Here is a 24,275-nt window from a genome sequence, read left to right on the forward strand (position 1 = left end):
CAAAAAAAAGAGGAAGATTGGCAACAGATGTTAGCTCAGGGCTAATCTTCCTCAGCAAAAAAAAAAAAAGTTCTTGTTCTCAAGAAATTCACACTGATATGTTTACCAATAAAGGGACGTCTTATGTGCAATTTACTCTCAAATGGTTCAGAAAAAAATACGAATGTGTATTTAGAGAAATAATGATGAAGCAAATGTGGTCAAATGATATCAATTGGTGAATCGGAGTGAAGAGTATCCTGGGATTATTTTTAGTGTTCTTGCCCCTTTTCTGTGAGTCTAAAATTATTTCGAAATAAAAAGTTTAAAAATAAAAATAAAATACAAAAAAGAATGGTGCTGGCAAAGTATATTTGTCGGCAGGGGAAGGTGCTCAGGATACACCAGGCTGTGGCTGTGGGTGCGTCAATGCTGGGGCTGTGCACAGCTGCTGCTGACACCTCCAGCCACCCTGGACTCTCAGTTGTCTGTGCTACTAGAGGAACTCAGTGTGAGGCTGACCCCAGAGCTGTCCTGGCTTCACTCAAGAAGGTAGGATGAGTCAGGGCAATGAATTCTCTTTTGTGATTTTATTTACTCCAGTTTTGAATTCAATGACTGGCATTCCTTGCATCTCAGGGACCTCTGCGGTGGAGGGAGGGAGACATGCGGGGAGGACAACCTACCCAAATGCAGTGTTTGCTACAGATCATCCAGACTGCAAAGTTCAGTGTAGACAATGTTCATTTATCATTGATGATGATCATATACATTCCCCTCAGAGAGAAGGCCAAGATTTCCCCCAAAACCAGCCCAGCGTCTTACCCATTCCCTAAAAGGAGAAAACTAAGTCCCCAGCAAGGGCCAAGGCAAAGCCCAGAAGTCCCCTGGGTTCCCTCTGCCAAGATCAGTGGTTTCAATTTAGGGAAAGTTGCAGATTCTCTAAGAAGCGTCTGTACTGACCTCACAAAACAAGCATCCTCTCCTGGGAAGAGGAATAGGAAGTCTCTCGTCACCCCACACCTCTGTTTCCAGGTCCTGACCCTCCTGGGGTATGGGGCAGCCACCTTGCAATTCCCTTGTCTAGAAAGGAGAGACCACATCAACAAGCAGAAGGGCTGAGACTGTCCCCAGAGCCCCCACCAGCCCAGTTCTCCCCTCCTATCACCTGCCCTCCAGCCACACTGTGCTACTCCCCCCCCACCTCCCCAGGGGTTGTCAGGGACAGAAAGCCCCTCCCTCATCCCCCTCAATGTTCCTCCACTCCTCCCCCCATTACTAGGGTGTCCAGGACATTGTGTGACTCAGGAAACAGCTCAGACGTGAGGCTTGCAGCAGGCCGAGGAGGAGGAAGAAGGGGCCGTGGGAGCAGAGGAGGAGGCTCCTGCCTCAGTGAGGGCTCTGAGGGTCCCTGCATGAGGAGGCAGAGAAGATCTGGGCTAGGGGCAGGGGCTCGGGAATGCAGCCCCCTTCACTGCTGCTGCTGCTTCTGTTGCTGTGTCGCTCAGTCGCCAAGGCAAGAGGTGAGGCATGGGGTGGGAGAGGTGGGGAGACCCAACTTCCCCAGGAGGATGTCCAGTGGTTTGGGGGCAGAGGGCCAAGTTCCATGTTTTGAGGCAACACTGGATGGAGGAGATTCTCATCCCCCAAATGGAGACAGCCTGCAGGAAGAGACGGCTCTGCTGCTGGAGTTGCACAAACCAAGGTTTTGGGCCTGGTGCCAGGGGTGGTGACTGTTGGGGGGATGGGCAAGAGGGTGCCCACCTCCAGGGAGAACCCAGTGGGCCTGGAGCTGGGGGACAGCAGGCTCTTGCAATCACGTTTAGGAGGGGAAGAGGAAAAAGACTGACCACCTGCTAGGGGAAGAGGTGAGAGGGGAGCAGGAAATGGAGACAAGGGAAGGTCAACAGCCCACCAAGTCCCTTTCCTGGTCCAGCTGTCCCCACCCCCCAGACGGCTCAATGCTGGGCCCTTCCGAGAGGAAATCCCTTCAATTTCTCAGCCAGTCAACTCCCAGGAGTCTCCTCAGCCCCCCTCCTAATCCTTGTTGTCTTGCTTCCGAGGGATGGAGCCTGAGGCTGGACTTGGGAGGCCAGAGAATAAACAGGAAAGAGGGGTGGGGATCAGTAACTGAGAGGCCTGGGATCTAGGGCCTGGGGTGTGAGCGCCACGTGGGGACTAGGAAGAAGGGTGTGGAGCGATGGTGGTTTGGAGCACGTGTGTGGGGCTGCTGCAAGCAGGTCCCTCCAGAGCACCCAGAGGAGTGAAGGTGGAGCACAATGCTCCCTGCTCCCATCTCATCCCCATCTCCACCCCTAGGGCTGCAGTGTGGGAGTTTCCCAGAACCCTGTGCCAACGGAGGCACCTGCCTGAGCCTATTTCAGGGGCAAGGGACCTGCCAGTGAGTGTGCCTCATGGGAGTAGGAGACTGGAGAGAAAGGGGGAGGGAGGCCAGGGGAGGAAATGGGAAGAAAGGAAAAAGGGAGGAGGTGGCAAAGATGAAGGGAAACAAATGAAGGCAAAGGAGGGAGGTGGGAGAAAAGGCGAAGTGGAGCCAGTGATGTGAGTTTTCCTCTCTCCTCCCCTGCCCAGGTGTGCGCCTGGCTTCCTGGGTGAGACATGCGAGTTTCCCGACCCCTGCCAGGATGCTCAGCTCTGCCAGAATGGGGGCAGCTGCAAAGCCCTGCTTCCCACCCTCCCAGGCTCCCCCAGCGCTCCCTCTCCCTCGGCCCCCAGCTTCTTCTGCACCTGCCCCTTTGGCTTCACTGGCGAGAGGTGCCAGGCCCAGCTCAAGGACCCCTGTTCTTCCTTCTGTTCCAAAATGGGCCGCTGCCACATCCAGGCCTCAGGCCTCCCACAGTGCTTCTGCCAGCCTGGGTGGACAGGTGAGCACTGAAGGGGTGAGGAGGAGGGGACAGGCAGGAGCAATACGCTGGGCTGTGGGTTAGGAAAGATGAAACTGGAGCCTGTGAGACTGAGACCCTTTGAGGACAGAAGCCATGAGAATCAAGAAGCTGATCCTTGGCGACCCATCTACCCAGGACTGACGTTCACCAGCATGGTTGTACTGATTGTTAAAATGTTAGAGTATTTCCAAACCAGTTGGTAAATTGCTACTGCCATAGCCTCCTTAGTATACCGCCCTGACCCCTTTCCCAGCCCCTCAAACTCCTTGCCACCCAGTAGCTAGGGAGTTAATGCCTGGCACACCAGGGGTCTCTACATTCTGAGCATCTGAATGGCCTCTGTTTTGAGTGCTAGGAGCCCATAATATCACCTGGGAAGACTGCGGTGCTGGCAGATGTGATGGGGGGAGGGATCTGACCCAAAGAGAAGAAAGGGTGCCCATCTCAGGAGGAGGGGTTCAGCCCTGGGACAAGAGATCAGGACATGTGATGGGCAGGGCATGCTACCCTGAGGAAGCGGTCAGGGATGCAGTGAGGCCCTGGAGAGGAAGGCTCGATAGGACCGGACCAGGATGGAGAGGGCTGGACTAGACAGCCACATGGGTAAGAAAGTGCTTGGAATGTGGGTGCCTCTGTGAGGCTTCTCAAACTTGCCTAGGCACAGCCATCACCTGGAAAGCCTTAAAAATACTGGTGCCTCCATCTCAGAGACTCTGATTTAGTGGGTCTGGGGTGGGCTAAGGACATGGAGACTTTTTTAACTGCCAGGTAATTCTGAGGTAACCAGGCCTGAGACTGCGTGTGAGAGAGTGTGTGTGACAAGAAGAAGGATGGGCAATGGCAACTTTCCAGGCCTTGTGCTTCAGAGTAGGGGCCCTGGGGCAGCCTCCTCCCTGACTCCAGTGCCAGCTCTGCCACTGACTAGACATGTGACCTTGCATAACATATTTAAGCTCTCTGGGTCCCCGGTTGTCAGTTGACATCCACACTTCATACGGCTGTTGAGAGGAGGGCAGGGGGTGATGCTCAGGAAGTGCTCACTTAGCTCAGTCCCTGATACACAGCTTGTGTGTAGCAAATGGTGGCGGCGCCCCTCGCCACCGCTACTGCCCTTCCTACTAGTGCCTTTCCCACTGGTGCACACGGTGGTGAAGTGAGTCTCCTTATCATTATCCGGACCATGACATCCACCTAAAGATCAGGAAATCAGGATGAGAGAGGCCAGACCACTGCCCAAGGGCACACAACCAGTTGTGGCACAGCAAGATGCTAACTAAGTCTCCCGCCTACAGAGATCGGATGCTTTTCACCCCCCACCAAGGTCACCACAGAAGGGACCCTGTGTCCCAGATTTTTCCAGGCAGGGCCCATTTGCCGTACTCCCACCAACAGCTACATGTCCTATTTTCAGTTTGGAAAATATGGTTACTCCAGATATAACCCTCCCAAGGAATGGTGAAACTGAGGTAGGGGTGATGGAGCAGGGTAAAGGGGGTATGAGAGGAAAGGGAAGGAAATAGGAAAATTAGACACAGAGAGAATCCAGAGTGAGAGCTGGGTTATCCCAGAGGAGCTGGGATTTGTGTCGTGCTAGAAACAGCCCCCTCTGTCCTTTGCCTCAGGTGAGCAGTGCCAGCTTCGGGACTTCTGTTCAGCCAACCCCTGCACCAACGGAGGGGTATGTCTGGCCACATACCCCCAGATCCAGTGCCGCTGCCCACCTGGCTTCGAGGGCCATACCTGTGAACATGATGTCAATGAGTGTTTCCTGGACCCGGGACCCTGCCCCAAGGGCACCTCCTGCCATAATACCCTGGGATCCTTCCAGTGCCTCTGCCCCGCTGGGCGGGAGGGTCCACGCTGTGAGCTCCAGCCAGGACCCTGCCCCGCCAGGGGCTGTCTCAATGGGGGCACCTGCCAGCTGGTTCCAGGAAGAGACTCCACCTTCCACCTCTGCCTCTGCCCCACAGGTATGTCCTCACAGGGGACCTGCCTTCCTGCAGCCTCTCTCTCTGGGCAGGAAGGTTGCCACCCTTGGGTCCCCCTCCCCCAGCTGATCCCACGATCGTGTCAGGTTTCACAGGCCCAGGCTGTGAGGTGAATCCAGATGACTGTGTCGGGCACCAATGTCAGAATGGGGGCACTTGCCAGGATGGGCTGGCCACGTACACCTGCCTCTGCCCAGAGGCCTGGACAGGTGAGTTGTTTAAGCCAAGTCCATGGCACCAGTGGCCCAGATGGTCAGCCCCTGGCCTCTTCTCCTCAAAGGGCTCCCAGCTTCAGCCCTTGTCCCCTTCCCATCCCCCTGCAGGCTCAGATTGCTCTGAAGATGTGGATGAATGTGAGTTTCAGGGTCCCCCTCGCTGCAGAAACGGGGGTACCTGCCAGAACTCAGCTGGCAGCTTCCATTGTGTGTGTGTGAGCGGCTGGGGAGGCACAGGCTGCGAGGAGAACCTGGACGACTGTGTTGCTGCCACCTGTGCCCCAGGATCCACCTGCATTGATCGTGTGGGCTCCTTCTCCTGCCTCTGCCCACCTGGCCGCACAGGTGTGAGGCAGAGGGTATGGGGAGGAGGGAAGTGGGAGGTGGAGATGGCGAGTGAAAGAAGCACCAGGAGGGCAGCTGGGAGCTTCAAGTGGCCTCTGAGAGCTTCACCCGCATCCTGCCCTCCAGGCCTCCTGTGCCACATGGAGGACATGTGTCTGAGCCAGCCGTGCCACGGGGAAGCCCAGTGCAGCACCAATCCCCTGACGGGCTCCACACTCTGCCTGTGTCAGCCTGGATACTCAGGGCCCACCTGCCACCAGGACCTGGACGAGTGTCAGATGGGTGAGGCACCCCCACATCAAATCCTTTCTGAGTCCCCAGACAGCCTCTGCTCTGAAGAGAGAAATGTGCAAATGCTTTTTCAAATTAAAAATACAAACATCCCTTTTTCCTGAATTTGCCCCAATTTGGCATCTCTTCCCTACATGGCCTTCTTACCAATGCTCAGCCCTCCAGGCCCCATTTAGTTCTTCTCCATCTTAAAGACACAAGCCCTCTCCCCAGTTTGGTCTCATCTGCCACAAACAGGCCCCCACGCCTTCCCTGGCAGCCTGGCCTCCTTGCCCTTCCACCCTTGACCCTGGTGGACTCCAGGTTCTTCTCTCCTCCCAGCCCAGCAAGGTCCCAGTCCCTGTGAACATGGCGGCTCCTGCCTCAACACACCCGGCTCCTTTGACTGCCTCTGTCCCCCTGGCTACACGGGCTCCCGCTGTGAGACCAATCACAATGAGTGCCTGTCCCAGCCCTGCCACCCCGGCAGCACCTGCCTGGACCTGCTCGCCACCTTCCACTGCCTCTGCCCACCAGGTACCAGCTGGATGGGGCCTTGGATAAAGGAGACAGGGGACCAATCCTGAACCCACTGGCCATGACCCCTCCAGAGCATAGATAGCCTCAGGCCAGTTAGAGTCATTTACCAAAAAATGCTTCTCCTCCTCTCCCCAGCCCCAGATGAAAATTCTGGGAAACACATGGCCCATAGGAGCTGCCAGAGATGGTAGTGAGGTTATGCTCTGCTCAAGTCTGGAGTGAGGGGGAAGCATTCATGTCACAGTCATCGTGGAGTGTACAACCTGGTCCACTGCACACAGAGGCCCATCAAGGGAGAGCAGAGGAGCAGTTATAAACTTTTCATGCTGCAGCCTCTGCTCATGCTAACCCAGAATGCTCCTCTTAATCATGGATACTCTCCCCTATAGAGATCAAGAATAAACCCTTAAAATCCCAAAGGGTCTGTGTGCTTGAATTTGGTACAACAGGAAAGAATGCTGCAAGGCTGCACCCACCTCCAGTTCTAAGGGGAAAATGTCTCCCCAGGGAGACAGTGACAAGGCCAACATTGGGGAGCTAAATGAAACTAGAAAAATAATAGCTTACATTGTGCCAGGTACTGTCGGAGCATCTTACATGCATTATCGAATCTCTACAATAACTCTATAAGGTCAGCATTGTTACTATGCCTATTTTATAAATGAAGAAACTGAGGCACACAGACAGGTTAAGTGACTTATCCAAGGTCACCTAGCTAGTAACTGGCAGAACCAGGATTCAAACCCAGGGCCTCAATAGTGTTAACCACTATACACACCACCTTCTAAGCTTAGCAGCATCCAAAGGAAAATGCTGGGAAAACCGTCCAGTAATCCAAGGGACAAGGCTGTGAATATCAAGGAGCTTCAGAGGCAGCCTCCCTAGGCAAGAAGAGGGAGGCAGCAGAAGTCCAGAGGCTGATCCAGCTTCAGTTCAGGGTGAGACAGTGGAGACCAGGATGAGCTCGAAGAAACAGGGCAAACACAGGAGCCACACAGCTTCCCAAATACCCTTCATATCCCTCCCTTGGTCTCCCTGGCACAGAGGCCTGCCCAGTTAGAACAAGAGTGAATTACCTCCAAGCAGATGCCCACTTGTCTCATTTGTACATTGAGGACCTCCAGGCTGATCAGCCTGCCTGGGTGAGGCCTGCCTTCTGTGCACAGAGGAATGGCCCCAAAAGGCACTTCCTTGCCGCCCTCCCATGGGCCCCAGCAGGCGCCCTGCTTCCTGAGCTTTCCCACCTGAAGGGGGCAGAGCCACACACAGCAGAGCAGCAGGGCCTCAGGGTTCATCTCTCCAACTCAAGTGGAGACAGCACCTGGGGAGACACTGCCTGATGGAGGCAAACAGCAGGCTGGAGGCAGGGCTAGCTCTAGAACCTGGGGCTCCTGGGCAGAAGAGCAAGCAGCCAAGGCAGGGCTGGCCTGGCTGAGCCTCACCTCCACCACACCTCCATGTCCTCAGGCTTAGAAGGGCAGCTCTGTGAGGTCGAGATCAACGAGTGTGCCTCAGCTCCTTGCCTGAACCAGGCTGACTGCCAGGACCTGCTCAACGGCTTCCTGTGTGTCTGCTTGCCCGGTGAGTACAGATTCCCTCAGCCCCCTCAGCCCCCTCAGCCCCCTCAGTGCCCAGTCTCTGAACCTCCGCAGTTCAGGCCCAGCAACACCCAAGGCCTCTTGAAACTCTCCCTAGCCTAGTGAAGAACAGGAGTTGCATTTCTGCAACTCCTCTCTCCCCAAAGTCTCTTCTGCTACATCCCCCAAATCTTCCCTTGCTTACTTGCCCACCCTCTTCTCCGTGCTTTGCCCAATCACCCAATATCTCTCCTTTCCAGCCTTCTTTCAGAGTCCTCTGTATACTCCCCCTGCACGTTGGGGGTCCCAGGCTGGTCTTGGCACTGCTCGCCGTGGACGCAGGGAAGGCTGCCCCAGACCTTCCTTCTCAGCTTCATCAGACATTCCTCTGTCCCCTGCTCTATAATAACTGATGTTTATTGACTGTTTACTCCAGGCCAGCCACTTGGCTATGTACTTTTCAGGCATTATCTCGTTTAATCCCTTCAATGGTTCCATGAGGTAGAGTCCATGATTACTCCCTTTTGACAGAAGAGGAAACTGGAGGCTAGAGAGGTGGAATAGCCCAAAGCCACACAGCTGGCAGGTGGCTGAGCTTCACCTTTTCTGCATCACCCTCCCATCATCTCCACCTGCCCAGGTGTCTTCTGTGGGGAGCCCTCCAGCTTCACCTTTCCTGGCAAGGGGAAGGGTCAGGACTTGTATTTATGCTTTTGGTAAAGTGTCTTTTCAGTATTAGTACACATATCCAGTTATGCCTTATTTATATGAAGAATAAAGTTACCAAGTTATGCTCTGTTATGTATTGAAGCTCAAATCACTATTTGAGAAGCCCCGAAATTGGCGCCTTCTTCATATAATGATACATTTAGACAAAACCCCAAACCAAGCCATTTGAAATAAGATTCTCTCCGTTGCAATTTGTAGCAGTTATTTCTACATAAGTAAAAAGTTTAAATATCAGTGTTAACTCTTAATTTCTTGTTTGAATCCAAGAAATTATGCCTGTAAAGCTCAGTCAAACATTTGTAACAAGCTCCCTAATAAATCTAGAGAAAGTAAAAAAAGATGCCTTTCACCATCTCTCCCCACCCACTCCCTGTTCCACCAGGATTCACCGGCTCCCGGTGTGAGGAGGACATCAACGAGTGCACAAGCTCTCCCTGTGCCAATGGTGGGCAGTGCCAGGACCAGCCTGGATCCTTCCATTGCGAATGTCTCCCAGGTAAACTGGGACCCAACACTGGACGGGGGAGAGTGGGGGCAAGGGGTGGACTTCTGTGCAGGTCCCAGAGCCTCCTGCTGTGCCATAGGCTTTGAAGGCCCACGCTGTCAGGTGGAGGTGGATGAGTGTCTGAGTGGCCCATGCCCCCCAGGAGCCAGTTGCCTTGATCTCCCAGGAGCCTTCTTTTGCCTCTGCCCCTCTGGCTTCACAGGTCAGCAGGGAAGGTGTTGGGAAGGACTGGTGGGATATTTGAGTCCGTTTAGGGTGGAGTAGAGGGCATTGATGGGTGTCCAAATGTTGCAATGTGAGAACAGAATGCGAATGGAAGCCGTTAAAGTTATTCAGTGCAAAACCTGCACAAGCTTACAACCATGGGGCTGAGGGCCCCCCTTGGGCCCAACATGAACGATGTGATTGGGGTTCAGGAGCAGAGGACGGGGTTCAAAGGGAAGCCATACATTTGCTTATTTAGCAAGCATTTATTAAGTGCCTACTATGCCAGACACAGACACAAAGCTGAGTAAGAGAGTTGCTATCCTCAAGTGGCTTTAAATCTTGTGCAGACAAGACTCTTGTTGATTATGGCCCAGAGAGTTACTCTGAGAGAGGAATGCACAGGATCCTGTAGGAACACAAAGGACCAGCCAACCCAGACTAGAGATGAGAAGGCTTCATGGAGGAGATGATGGCTGAGCTGAATGAGTAGGAGTTTGTGAAGATAGAATGCCAGACAGCGTGTTTTAGCTGCAGATAACCGCAAGTGCAAAGGCGTGGATGGAAGAAAAGCACACCCCATTTAAGGAACTGTAGGATTTCCAAGACTTGGAGTGCAACAGGGCAAGGATGAGAAATGCAGCAGTTGTAGGAAGGTCATGTTTTGCAGGACCCAATGTGTCACTCTGAGGAAGTTAGACAGTATCCTGAGGCAATAAGGAGCCACTGAAGGACAGGTTCATGGAGAGTGAGCAAGTCATGCTTAAGAAGTGGCCTTTGGCCCCATCAAGGACATGGAGGGACTCTGTTTTCTCTCTGACCCATCTCCCCACCCCAGGTCATCTCTGTGAGGTTGCCCTGTGTGCCCCCAACCTGTGTCAGCCCAAGCAAAAATGCCAGGATCATGACAAGGTGCAGTGCCTCTGCCCTGAGGGAAGGCCTGGCTGTGCCCCCACTGAGGACAACTGCACCTGCCACCATGGGCACTGCCAGAGGTAACGTCTTCCAGGCCCTCTCCATTTGCACTGTCCTCCAGGTCCTCCTCAGCTAGGGCAGGAGACAGCAGTGAGGGGCGGGTCTGCGGGAAACAACCGCTGGGGAATAGGAAGGAGATGGCAAAGTCCTGAGGTCATGGCCAATGGGAGAGCTCAACTGGTGAGTGCTATCTAGTGAGAGAAGAGTTCATAAATAATGGCGGAAACAGAGGACAATGGCATCAGAGTGGAAAGAAGAGCATTAAATCCCAGGACCAATTCATCACTCATTAGACAAATATTTATTGAGCATCTACTATGTGTGGGTACTTTTCCAGGCACTGGGGGAACAGCACAGAACAAAAGAGACAAAGTGTCTGCTCTCATGGAGCTTAATTCTAATGAGCAAAGACAGACAATAAACAAGTTACATATCTAGTTGGGAAAATGAGAGGGTGGAGGGCATAAGGGGGACAGTACTGAGAACAAAGTCACTGAAGAAAGGTGCCAGAGTCTCAGGGCGAAAAGACAAAGAGGTCCTAGGGGTCTGACCAATGTGTAAGGGAGACAAGAAAAACACCGGAAGAAGAGAAACCCTCCCCTTTCTCTTTATGACCAGATCCTCGTGTGTGTGTGATGTGGGTTGGACAGGACCAGAGTGTGAGGCAGAGCTGGGGGGCTGCATCTCTGCACCGTGTGCCCATGGGGGCACCTGCCACCCTCAGCCCTCTGGCTACAACTGCACCTGCCCCACAGGCTACACAGGTGAGGCTCTCCCTAAACCATATATACTCCGGGCTGGCCACCCTCTACATCAAGGGCCAGGCCAGTAGAGACATGTGTCTAAGGGCTCTGGGTATGCATCACCACAAAGGAAAATTGGGCCCGGGCTGCAGGGGACACAGGTGATGTGTGGGAGGTGGTGAGAAAAGAAAAGAGGTTAGAAAAAGAGAAAAGAGAGAACAATAGGGATGGAGATGAGGAAGGGAAGGGAAAAGGAATAGGAAAAAAGGAAGATGCCCTTTCTCAGCCCCACCCATTTCCCTCAGGGCCCACCTGCAGTGAGGAGGTGACAGCCTGTCACTCAGGGCCCTGTCTCAATGGTGGCTCCTGCAGCCCCAGCCCTGGGGGCTACTCCTGCACCTGCCCTCCGAGCCACACTGGGCCCCGCTGCCAGACCAGCACCGACCACTGTGCCTCTGGTGAGTGCCAACAGTGTCCTGAGGCTGGGCCACAGGGGGATGGAGGAACTGGTCAGGGTGTGTTTGTGCCGTGTCAAAAAAAGTTAACTGGACACAGTGAGCTGTTGTTTTGAGGGGGGGCTGGGGAAGGAGGGTGGGTGTATGTCCTGTGTTTGGTGTGACTGAGGTCACAGGACGAATTACAGGCAAGGAACCCAACCCCTCACAGCCTCCTCTCTCCAGCCCCGTGCCTCAATGGGGGTACCTGTGTGAACAGGCCTGGCACCTTCTCCTGCCTCTGTGCCACCGGCTTCCAGGGCCCACGCTGTGAGGGAAGGATCCGTCCCAGCTGTGCAGACAGGTGAGCAGGGCTCAAAGACCCCTGGAGGAAGGGAGGTAGCCCCTCAGCCTTCCCACCCTTCCTCTCCCTCTCCTCTGGGGCTCCAGGCTGCCTCCCATTCCACATCCTATACTCATTCACTTTGCCTTCCCTCCTGGTTTCCCAACTGCCCAATGGTTGCCAGCCCACCACATCACACACTCCCTCTCCCTTTCCCAGACCTTCCTTCTACTGTGTCCTGTCTCTGTCTTGTCTAGCCCCTGTAGGAACAGGGCGACCTGCCAAGACGGCCCTCAGGGTCCCCGCTGCCTCTGCCCCCCTGGCTACACAGGAGGCAGCTGCCAGGTGAGGGACACCGAGCCAGGTGTGCTGAGGAGGGAGGTGGCTGGACAGTTCCAGGGAAGGGTCTCAGTTACTAAAAGGTGGGCAGCAGGGAAGCTTGGGAGCAGTATTCACATGGAAGTCTAGGAGTTGAGGTCTAGCTTCAGGTTTGTATGGAGTTGAAGGACTGAAAGGATTTCTGACGCCAAGGACTGTTCTGGGATGTGAGTATCAATGGAAACCAGGGAGGGTCTACTTATCCCAGACCATTCAGGAGAGAGTTTTAGAGGTAAGGGATTTGGAGGAGCTGAAGTTGGCAGAGGACTAACTGGGCCTGGGAATCTGATGCTCTGTCCTGCCTCATGCTCTCTCCCAACCTTCAGACTCTGATGGACTTATGTGCCCAGAAGCCCTGTCCACACAATTCCCACTGCCTCCAGACTGGGCCCTCCTTCCACTGCCTGTGCCTCCAGGGATGGACTGGGCCTCTCTGCAATCTTCCACTGTCCCCTTGCCAAAAGGCTGCTCTGAGTCAAGGTACCAACCCAAGGACCAACGAGAGAGCAGATGAAGAGAAAAAGAATGTCCTCCTCTACCCCATCCTTAATGGCATCCACACACAACATTTGGCCAAAACAACCAACTTAGAGCCAAAGCAACACAAACCAACCAGTTACTGATTCCACAGTTCCACACCCAGTGTAGCCTAACACAACTCAACTCCTAGCATCACATTCAATGAAACTCAAGCAACATCAACCAGCGCAGTCCAGTAAGACTCCAGTTTAACACAACCACCAGGGACATAACTCAGTGTGGAACAACTCAACTCTGTCATTATCATCATAACTCAACCAGAGTGGACCACTTTTAACTCAACTACACTCAACACACTTCGCCACACCCCACTCACTTGAATGTTACACCAACCTCCTTGTAAAAGAATACTCTTCTTATTCAAATGAGGTTTGATACGAGAAGACCTCAGGAAAGAGACTATTGGGGGACAGGGGACAGCTGATGGGAATCACAATGAGAGAATATCAGAAGATGCAAAACTCAAGGGACAGACTTGGGCCATTAAGTAAGCCATGTGCCCACACTTGAAGTGTCCCTTGAGTTCTTTCTTGCTTGAGACTTGTTTTAAGCCAAGAATATAGTTGCTTATAATGCTCTGATAAGCTTAAGAAGAGGTGTCTCTCTCCATGCTGGCAGAAAAGGCAGGAGGGGAAACTTGATGTTTTAACCTCTTCAGCATCAGGAGTTACTGACTCCTCAGGCTCCAAGTGGCCTCCACCCACCCCAGGAATGGTAGTGGCCCCCACAGGCCTCTCTGCTCGGTATCTGGGGCCCCTGAGCACCCTTCCACTTAGCTTTATTGATCTCTGTTTGTCTCTCTCTCTCTAGGCACAGAAGTCTCTTCCCTGTGCCAGAATGGAGGCCTCTGCATCGACAGCGGCCCCTCCTATTTCTGCCACTGTCCCCCTGGATTCCAAGGCAGTGTATGCCAGAACAGGGTGAACCCATGTGAATCCAGGCCCTGCCAACACGGGGCCACCTGCGTGGCCCAGCCCAACGGGTATCTCTGCCAGGTGAACAGGTCTAGAGGAGAGTGGGGAGGGGAGACAAGGGTGGGCTGGATGTGGGAAACAGCAGTCCTGGGCCAGTGGGGATGATGTACCCATTTTCCTTTCCTTTACCCCAACATCCAACCAACCGCCAAATCATGCCATTTTACCTCCTAAATATTTCTCAACTCTGTCTTTTTCCCTTAGTCCAGGCCTTTGCTGCATTCCACCTGGACAACTGCATCAGCCTCCTAACTATCGTCCCTTCCTCCACACTTGTCCTCCTATAGGTTCAGCCTTCACTCCACTACCAGAGTGCTCTATTGAAAATATTAAGCTGATCTGTCACATCCCTGCTTAAAACCTTTCAGCGGCTGGCTGCCCACCTCTTTCACAATGAAGTCCAAGGCCATGCTTGACCCAGACTTGCCTGCCTCTCAGGCCTCATCTCTCCCTACCCCCACCCTCCTATTCTCTGCTCCAGCACACAAGACTGCTGCTGGCTTCCATATAGACTGGCTCTTTGGTGGCCTTCCCCACTCCTCTTCCACTGGATGGTGCCCAGGAGGCGTCCTCTTCAGGAAAATGTCCCTAACTTCTCTCCAGGCTGGGTTAGGGCCTCTCCTTGGTGGTTCAGGTCACTGAGCAGAAGAGGCACAGCTGGGATTCAAGTCCATGCAGCCTGATCCCTGTACTCAGAACCAGGACATTGGATAGAAGGCACAATACAGATCCCCTAACCATCCTCTTTCATTAACTTTTTATTTGGTTTTTTAACTTTTTGTTATGAGCATTTGCAAACAGACACAAAAGCAGTGTACTGATTAGTAGTAAACCCCTGTGCACCCATTACTCAGCTTCACTTCCTTTCATGAAACTCCCTCCTCCAGAAGTTCCCAAAACACCCCGCATCATCTGCTTCTTCCAGCCCTCTGGCCTCTCCTCGGATTCTTTGTAAATCCCTTTTTCTCCATCTTTCTGAAGTCTTCCTGAAACTCCATTCTTGCATGCTCTTCTTCCTCTTGCAGGAACTCAGCACCTGGTACAGACCTCATCAACAACCCTTCTCTCACTAGCAGAATATGAAACAATCAGAAAATGGTTAAGGGCATCAGTTGTGAAGTCACAGACTTGCACTGAATCCCAGCTCTGCCACCTACTAGCTCTGTGACTTGTGCAAGTCACTTAACCTTTCAAGGAATCAGTTCCCTTTTCTGTAAAGTGAGAATCAAATGACATAATCCATATAGAAGATTGTTAGGAGGGTTTTATGAGGTTACGTATATAATTCATGCAATAAATGCTCGCTGTCTCTCTCCTCTGGTTGACTAAGAACTTCATGGAAGCAGGGATGAGTTCTAATTTTCTTTGTATTCCTAGTGCCTAAAATGGTGCCTGGCACAAAGTAGGCATTCAATAAATGCTTACAAATTAAGTAATAAAGCATGACAGAGCCTGCTGGGTGTGTGGTGGGGGGAGGGAGGTTTTATTAAACAGAGCTATGTTTAGTGGCAATGCGTCAGATTGTTTGGGACCAGGGAGGCGTTAAGTTGCGTGTTATTGAAGAATTGTGTATCGTGTGGAATGGAGATAGAAGCGTTAAGCTACACGTGGCTGTGATGGATGGTGAGTTGAGTGATGCTTTGAGCTGGAAGGTGGGGGGCTGGGCAGACATCTTGAGCTGGGTCCTCTGTAGTGCTGGAATGGGCTTGTTTACTGGTTCCCTGGCTGACCCTCTTTGCCTGCAGTGTGCCCCAGGCTACAGTGGACAGAACTGCTCAAGGGAACCTGACGCCTGTCAATCCCAGCCCTGTCACAACCACGGGACCTGCACCCCCAAACCTGGAGGCTTCCACTGTGCCTGCCCTCCGGGCTTTGTGGGGCTGCGCTGTGAGGGGGATGTGGATGAGTGTCTGGACCAGCCCTGCCACCCCACAGGCACTGCAGCCTGCCATTCTCTGGCCAATGCCTTCTACTGCCAGTGTCTGCCTGGACACACAGGTGAGGCCTGGGATGGGGGACGTAGGCATCTCTGTGGCACAGCTGAGAAGACTATGGAAACCCAGTAAATCTGCACCCACAAGGCAGCCTAGTCATCTTGTCCATCCCCCTGCCTGTACAGCCCAATCCAAAGAATATGCCCCAGGATCCATTTGCCTGTGCATCTAGTGCTCAGCCGACTTCCAGGAATGAGCTAGGAAGGAGGCAGTGACTGAGCTGTCTGTGACGTCTAATCCCACCCTCACCACAGGCCAGTGGTGTGAAGTGGAGCTAGACCCCTGCCAGAGCCAGCCCTGCTCCCACGGAGGGTTCTGTGAGGCCACAGCAGGACCACCCCGGGGGTTCATCTGCCACTGCCCCCAGGTGAGTGACCACAAAGCTGCCTTCTCTGCTGCCCCCAACACTGATACAAGGTGAGAACGCCTGAGCTGGAATCCTAGAGGGGAGCCTGGGGGAGCACTGGAGTGGGAATTGTTGGAGAAAGCCATCCCATGTTCACAGTGGCTCTCAGAAGCAGTCAGAGGGAAAGGCAGTATCAGGTGGTAGCATGAAAGGAATTTTTAGAAATCAGGGGCATTGCCCAAAGGAAGGTCCCCAAGGTCAAGCTGAGTGACCTTGGATAAGTTCTTTTAACTCTGTGTGTGTGTGTGTGCACGCGTGCGTGTATACCGCAGATGCTGGAAACTGGATTAATCTTAAGCCTTAGTTCATGATACACTAATATTAGTGGTTTGTGCATGGCCTTCTTTTATTTTATTATTCTTACAATATAACACCCATGAACTTAACCCAAGAATTCCAATATTAAAAACTTACATGTACTTGTACTTACGTCTTTCTCTATCCTATTCCCCTTCCAGAGGAAGAGAAAATATATAATCCTATCTCCAAGGATTAAGATAATAATATTAGTTCAATTCTATTAACTGTTTAGTCTTCTAGAACTTGCAGCATGATGCTACAATTCATCCAGGTTGTTGCACACAGCTATGGTTCATCCATTTTCACCACAGTGTAGTATGTCATTGTGTGAAAAAACATGGGATACGGTTTCAACATCTGTAAAATGATAAACTTGATGTTCTCTGAGGCCCCTTCCAGATATGAGAATCTAGGACCCTCTGAGCTACTTTAACCCAGTAATTTGCTTGAGGGGAAGTGGGAAGAATAATACAAGCTCCTTCCCCACATCTCTCCTCCTCTCCGCAGGGTTTTGAAGGCCCCACCTGCAGCCACAAAGCCCCCTCCTGTGGCCTCCATCACTGCCACCACGGTGGCCTGTGTCTGCCCTCTCCCAAGCCTGGCTTCCCACCACGGTGTGCCTGCCTCAATGGCTATGGGGGCCCTGACTGCCTGACCCCACCTGCTCCTCAAGGCTGTGGCCCTCCTTCTCCATGCCTACACAATGGCAGCTGCTCAGAGACCCCCGGGCTGGGGGGCCCAAGCTTTCGATGCTCCTGCCCCCCCGGCTCTCCAGGGCCCCGGTGTCAGAGGCCTGGAGCAAAAGGATGCGAGGGCAGGGGTGGAGATGGGGCCTGTGACGCTGGCTGCAGTGGCCCAGGAGGAAATTGGGATGGGGGGGACTGCTCCCTGGGGGTCCCAGACCCATGGAAGGGTTGCCCCTCCCACTCCCGCTGCTGGCTTCTCTTCCGGGACGGGCAGTGCCACCCACAGTGTGACTCTGAAGAGTGTCTGTTTGATGGCTACGACTGTGAGACACCTCTAGCCTGCACGTGAGCCTGAAACCCAGACTTGGGTGGGATGGGCAGGGTGACGCCTCTGCGTTAGTGTGACAACAGCCTCAAGCTCCAGGGAGTTTCCACCCTGATAACCATTGCTAAGTAGGGGTAGAAGACGCTGAATTCCAACCCAGGGGGATGGGGCAACATCAATATTTAATGTGGAGAAAGAGGGCAGTGCCTCTGTCTGGGCTCCTGAGAGTTGTAGGAGCTCTGGCCTCAAGCTTCTTTCTCTAAGCCATGTTGCCAGGGAGTATCTCCCCTAGAAACCAAGTACCTCTGAGGGAAAAGGGCCTTGGGCTCTCCTTCAGGGAGACAGGAGAGCTTGGGATGTTAGGGAGGGGAAGCTCTTAGGAAACAAGGGTGTCAGCAGACATTAGGGCATCTGGGCTACCCACTATCCAGAGCCTGACTAAGCCCATTGCCCCAGAGATGCCCCCACTTAGCAACCAGTGGCCTAGAGGCTGTGGAATATCAGAAATCCTCTTTGGGTTAAAGAAGGGAGTCAGATTTCTTTGGGGGTCCTGAGTCCCCTTCTCCTCACCCCACAGTCCAGCCTATGACCAGTTCTGCCACGACCACTTCCACAATGGGCACTGCGAGAAAGGCTGCAACACTGCAGAATGTGGCTGGGATGGGGGCGACTGCAGGCCCGAAGACAGGCATTCAGAGTGGGGGCCCTCCCTGGCCCTGCTAGTGGTACTGAGCCCCCCGGCCCTGGACCAGCAGCTGCTCACCTTGGCCCGAGTGCTGTCCCTGACTTTGAGGGTGGGGCTCTGGGTGAGGAAGGATAGTGATGGCAGGGACATGGTGTACCCCTATCCTGGGGCTCAGGCCGAAGAGGAGCTAGGAGGAATCCCAGACCCCTCTCATCAGGAGAGAGCAGCCCCTCAAACACAGCGTGCAGGCAAGGAGACAGACTCCCTCAGCACTGGGTAAGAAGGCTAGGTGGAGGGGCGGGCCAAACACTAGTTTTTTAATGGGCAGAGGGATGGGAGCCAGGAACCAACACAGGGGTCTCTGAGGTGCCTCCCCCACAGGTTTGTGGTTGTGATGGGTGTGGATTTGTCCCACTGTGGCCCTGACCACCCTGCATCCCGCTGTCCCTGGGACCCTGGGCTCCTGCTCCGCTTCCTTGCCGCGATGGCCGCAGTGGGGGCCCTGGAACCCCTCCTGCCAGGACCACTGCTGGCTGCCCACCCTCGTGCAGGTACCGGTAGGTGACGCCCTGTCATTTCCCTGGCTTTGCTACCAGATTGGCTTTCATGCCAGAAATCAGCAACGGAGGTCAAATGAAAGAGGATCACTGGGAGCCCAAATGTTCTTTGTGGCGCCTTACCCTTGTTAACCCCTCTTTCTCTAACTGGATCTCCTCGTGGCCCATTTGCTCTGGAATCTCCTTCCTGACTTCCCTAAGTACTTTATCCTAACCTCTATCATAGACCTCCCAGAAACCTCAGTCCTGTCTACTAGGCCGAGCATATCCAAACATCCGTGTATCAAACAGCTCACAGTACATGAAAGAATAATAACTCTTATATAGCACTTCCTATGTGCTATGTCTTACACTAAGCGTTTTACAGCATTAACTCATTTAGTCCTCCCAACAACCCCATGAGGCAGGTACTATTATTATTCCCATTCCATAGATGAGGAAATTGAGGCAAAAAGAGGTTCCTGCACTTGCCCAAAGGTTTCACAGCAGTACCCAGCCTCTCTAGGAATGGCTTCTTTTTGTGACTTTGTCTCTCCCACCAGAGCCCCCCTCCAACCAGCTTCCCTGGCCCGTGCTGTGCTCGCCGGTGGCCGGGGTCCTTCTCCTGGCCCTTGGGGCTCTTCTCGTCCTCCAGCTCATCCGGAGACGTCGCCAAGAGCATGGAGCCCTCTGGCTGCCCCCTGGGTTCACTCGAAGGCCTCGGACTCAACAGGCTCCTCGCCGACGCCGCCCGCCCCTGGGCGAGGACAGCATCGGCCTCAAGTGAGAGCGAGGAGGAACTGGGGCTCAGGGAGCGGACTCTTTCCTGTGGAGATATTGATGACCAGAAGCCATAAGAGATGTTATTGTAGAAGCTGAAGACAGAGGAAGGGGAAAGGGGTCAGTAGGCTGCTGGAAATCTTGGGGACCCTAAAGGTCTTCTATCCACCCACCCCCTTCCAGGGCACTGAAACCAGAGGCAGAAGTTGATGAGGATGGAGTTGTGATGTGCACAGGCCCCGAGGAAGGAGAGGAGGTGGGCCAGGTGAAAGCAGTGGGGCAGAAATGATCCTGAGGCGATGGAGGGAATGAAGGGACAAGTGAACCTTCCTTCACTGATTCTTGTTCTCATCCCCAAGGCTGAAGAAATGGCCTCACCCTCCAAGTGCCAGCTCTGGCCGCTGAGTGGTGACTGTCAGGAGCTCCCACAGGCAGCCATGCTGACTCCTCCCCAGGAATCTGAGATGGATGTCCCTGACGTGGACACCCGTGGACCTGGTACGTGAGCCAACCCAGACCAAGAAAACAAAAACTGCTTTTGACCCTTTTAGAATCAGAATAGAATCAGAAAGTACTTTAACATCAGAACCGGAGAAACTGTTAGAATTAGTGCCTTAGACCAGTGATTCTCAAAATATGGTTCCGGGACAGAAGAATTAGCATCACCAAGGAAATTGTTAGAAATACAAATTCTCAGGCTCCACTCCAGAGCTACTGATTCAGAAATTCAAGATATTGGGGAATCTATGTCTTAACAAGCCCTCCAGGTGAGTCTGATCCAGACTTAAGTTTGAGAACCACTGCCCTAGAATGTTAGAGAATTAAGGCCTGCTGGCTCCTTTTACTGATGAGGAAACTGAGGCCTAGAGAAAAGTAGAAAAGTTACTTGACTAAAACCACAAAAAATCAAGAGCCAGAGCTGGACTTCCTGACCCCTCAGGCTGTGATTTTCCCTGAGCCTCCATGTTCTCCCCCTCCCCCATTATGTCCTTTTGATTGACTTATCCCCCATTCCTCCTGTCTCCCACCCACAGATGGGGTGACACCCCTTATGTCAGCAGTCTGCTGTGGGGGAGTGGAGTCCAGGACCTTCCAAGGGGCATGGTTGGGAAGCCCTGAGCCCTGGGAACCTCTGTTGGGTGGAGGGGCTTGTCCCCAAGCTCACACTGTGGGCACTGGTGAGACCCCCTTACACCTGGCTGCCCGATTCTCCCGGCCAACCGCCGCCCGCCGCCTCCTTGAGGCTGGAGCCAACCCCAACCAGCCAGACCGAGCAGGGCGCACCCCCCTTCACACGGCTGTGGCTGCTGATGCTCGAGAGGTCTGCCAGGTCAGTGCACACTGGGGTCGCTAAAGGGAACAAGGGGCAAACCCGCAAGCAAAGCTGGGTCAAAGCATCCCCTGGGGTTCGGCAAAGAGGAAGGTGATGTCAGATTGGGGACCTGAAAGGGAAACAAGAACAGATGGCTGAATATAGATTGGGAGGTGGTTAACAGTGTGAGGGACCTGAGCTAGCTAGATCATGCTAGGGGTCACTGGCCCTCTCTGGCCCCTAGCTCCTACTCCGCGGCAGACAGACTGCAGTGGACGCGCGGACAGAGGACGGGACCACAGCCCTGATGCTGGCTGCCAGACTGGCAGTGGAGGACCTGGTTGAAGAGCTGATTGCAGCCCAAGCAGATGTGGGGGCCAGAGATAAATGGGGTACGGATCTGGGGAAGTTGATGTTGTGCTACAGAGAAGTTGAGCAGATGGGTTTTGAAATAAGATGCAAAAAAACGAAGCAGGAGAGTGACCAACTGGAGGCTGGGGGATTCCCTCCCACCCTGTAGTCAGGGTGGTAAATCTGCGGTGCAGTGGCGGCCTGTGAGTCTTCCCCATCATCCTCAACAACACACACACGTGAGTCTTCCCCATCATCCTCAACACACACCCTGCGCTAGCCCACTAGGAACTAGGAAGGGGGAAGTGTGTGTGTGAGATACAGGGAGGGGTCTCTTGGGGGAAGGTGGTCTCCCGGTCCCACCGACCTCAGAACAATGCCCCATTGTCAATCCCGCGCGCCGGTGACGTCACCAGGGGCAGCGCTTCCTGCCGGCCGGCGGTCACCCGGGCAACGCTTCCGCCTTTGAGCAACCCGGCGGGCCCGAGTACCCTTCCCCCAAGACGAAAATCCGTGGGAAACAGGAACCCAGGCATCTGGCCCCCGGCCTTGGCTTAACAACCTCCTCTGTCGTCCCCTAGGAAAAACCGCGCTGCACTGGGCCGCGGCCGTGAACAACGCCGGGGCTGCCCGCTCCCTTCTCCAGGCCGGAGCCGATAAAGACGCCCAGGACGGCAGGGTTAGACAGGGCAGCGGGCTCCCCCACCCCAAAAGAAAAAAGGGCGCGGGAGAGGTGGAAAGCGCGAGAACCCCGTAATACCAGAAGGGGGAGGGGCCAGCAGTCAAGTGGGTGGAGTCCTGAAGGGCCAGTCCTGTGGGCGTGGCCTTCCCTGATCTCGCCCCCTCGCTGTTTCCTCCGGCACAGGAACAGACACCGCTGTTCCTGGCGGCCCGAGAAGGGGCGGTGGAGGTAGCCCAGCTGCTGCTGGGGCTTGGGGCGGACCGACGGCTGCGGGACCAGGCCGGGCTAGCGCCCGAAGACATCGCCCGCCAGCGCAACCACTGGGATCTGCTGACGCTGCTGGAAGGGGCGGGGCCCCCGGAGGCGCGTCACAAAGCCACGCCGGGCCGCGGGGCGGACCCCTTCCCGCGCGCGCGCACCGCGTCGGGAAGTGTGCCCCCGCGTGGGGGCGGGGCTCTGCCGCGCTGCCGGACGCTCTCAGCCGGAGCACGCCCTCGTGGGGGCGGAGCATGTCTGCAAGCCCGTACTTTGTCCACAGACTTGGCCGCGCATGAGGGCGGGGCCTATTCGCATTGCCGGAGCCTATCGAAAGGAGGAGCAGGAGGAGGCCCGCCCCCCCGCGGCCGTAGGTTTTCTGCAGGCATGCGCGGGCCGCGGCCCAACCCTGCAACAGTGCGAGGAAGATCCGGGGTTGCGGCCGGCAGCGGGGGTGTGGCCTCAGGTGGTAACTGGCCCAACGATTGGGTAGCCCTGGGAGCCTGCGGCGCCGCCTCCAACACTCAGATCCCGCCTCCTTGCCTTACTCCGTCCCCGGAGCGGGGTTCCCCTCAAGTTGCCTGGGGTCCCCCAGCCCACCAAGTAATACCTTTAAATGCAGGAGGCGAGGATCAAAAATAGAAGGCTACATGTCAGGGAGGCTAAATGACAGTCTGGAAGGCCTCCAGATTTTAAGGTCCTTGAAAGACCCCTAAAAGTGAGGGGTCATGAGTGTAGTTTCCCTCCCACAATGAGTGTCTACCTACTCAGAACCGTCATCTCCCACGTGGAGAAGCTGCAGCCCTGGAAAGAGGGTTTGGGGTGCTGGGATGAAGCAAGCCCAGCCCACGTCCCAGAAAATAAGGGTGAGGAGCTACAGAGGGTGGAGTGGGGGAAGTACCCCTGAACTGGAACCAAGATCTGCAGACAGATAGGATGTAAGATATTCTTTACTGTATGTGGCTCCCAAAGGGAGCCTCTATCACCCATCACACCCACTACCCACAAAGGGCTGACAAGTATTTATTGAGCACACACTATGTGCCAGGCACTATGTAGGTGCTGAAGGGAGGGCCAAGGGCCACTCCAGCTGATGACTCCTTGCATTCTCCCCACCTCTCCCCCCAAACAAATCATTGCAGGGATGAAGCGCCACTCTTCTAGCCACGGCTATCTCTATTTAAGAACCCCAAATCTGTCACCCAATAATAAAGCTGATTTGAAGTGTTAATTTTTTTTGGAGGGGTTGGGGAGTGTCATGGGAAAAAATATGGAAGTAACAGCATAGTGTTTTCAGAATTTTGTGCCCTAAGTTCAACATTTGGATAGAGGCTTTGAGTATAGTTTAAGAGCAAGAATAAGAAGCTTTGGGGGTCCCATGTTAATTTAGGGTATCATCTGAAAGGAAAAGTTGCTAGTAGCCCAGGGAGAAACCACACACACACTAGACCCTGCATATGCTTTGTCTCTCTTCCAAGGGCATTTTGTTATAGCCACTTAGGAAATTCCTAAGGCCTCAAGTTAAAGGAGATAGAGCATCTTAAATTTTATCCATCTTTCAGCAACGTGGCTACACCTCTTTAATGATGACGGGCCTTAGACATGGAGGCCATGAGGCTTTTTGAAAGCTAATAATAACCATCATTTACTGAGCATTCACAATGTGCCAAATGCCTTATCACATTTAATCCTCACATCAACTCTATAAGGCATGTGCTATTAAAGCTCCATTTTACTCTTTCAGAAACTGAGGCACAGAGATTTTGTTTGTCCAAGATTGCAAGGCATTAAGTGGCCGAACCGGATCTCTTCATCACATTTCATGCTCCAAGTCACTCAGCTGTAAACCTCCTAACATGACAGGTTGCCATTTAGGGGTCGCAAATGTCTATCCTGCTCCCACCCTAGTGCCAGCCAGCCTGAGCAGCACTGATCCAAGACCCAGCCAGGGAGGTGGTCCTCTCCCTTTTCCATTTCTGTATCCCTCATTCATGACCAGAGGAAAGTTTCCCTGCCCCTTGTCTCTCACATTTGGTATGTATCATGTCCCGTGAATAGACTATAAGCACCCAGAGGGCAGGGATAACTATTCAACACATGTTTATTGAATACTTACTGTGTGTTGGACCCAGTGCTAGGGGTTTATGTATGTTTGAGAGCCCAACATCCCTGGGTCTGAGTCCTCTGCTTCCTACTGGAACCACGCCTCTCCCAGTCCCAATAAGTCTGAGGGAAGCTAGGAAGCAGGGGAGGGCTGAATCCTACATCAGGGTCCATCTTAGAGAAGGGACCTGGGGTGGGGGGGTTCTGAGGAGTGA

General features: G+C 53.8%; 1 protein-coding gene across 1 annotated transcript; it reads left to right on the top strand.

The window, feature by feature from the left end:
* The first annotated feature begins 1,334 nt into the window (after nt 1-1,334).
* NOTCH4 (notch receptor 4) lies at nt 1,335-24,273 on the top strand. The gene is made up of 30 exons (XM_058554698.1): nt 1,335-1,502; nt 2,299-2,380; nt 2,572-2,864; nt 4,508-4,855; nt 4,960-5,082; nt 5,197-5,433; nt 5,560-5,715; nt 6,046-6,240; nt 7,711-7,824; nt 8,932-9,045; nt 9,134-9,256; nt 10,097-10,253; nt 10,852-10,997; nt 11,282-11,434; nt 11,657-11,774; nt 12,011-12,098; nt 12,458-12,611; nt 13,482-13,666; nt 15,391-15,643; nt 15,894-16,006; nt 16,853-17,376; nt 17,934-18,317; nt 18,423-18,598; nt 19,141-19,360; nt 19,541-19,622; nt 19,717-19,855; nt 20,392-20,687; nt 20,914-21,061; nt 21,602-21,699; nt 21,886-24,273. Exons 1-30 carry the CDS (start codon nt 1,439-1,441, stop codon nt 22,597-22,599), a joined length of 5,997 nt encoding a protein of 1,998 aa, XP_058410681.1. The 5' UTR covers nt 1,335-1,438; the 3' UTR covers nt 22,600-24,273.
* Nucleotides 24,274-24,275: the final 2 nt, after the last annotated feature.

Source organism: Diceros bicornis, chromosome 14, assembly GCF_020826845.1.
Source record: "Diceros bicornis minor isolate mBicDic1 chromosome 14, mDicBic1.mat.cur, whole genome shotgun sequence".
Lineage (NCBI taxonomy): Eukaryota > Metazoa > Chordata > Mammalia > Perissodactyla > Rhinocerotidae > Diceros > Diceros bicornis.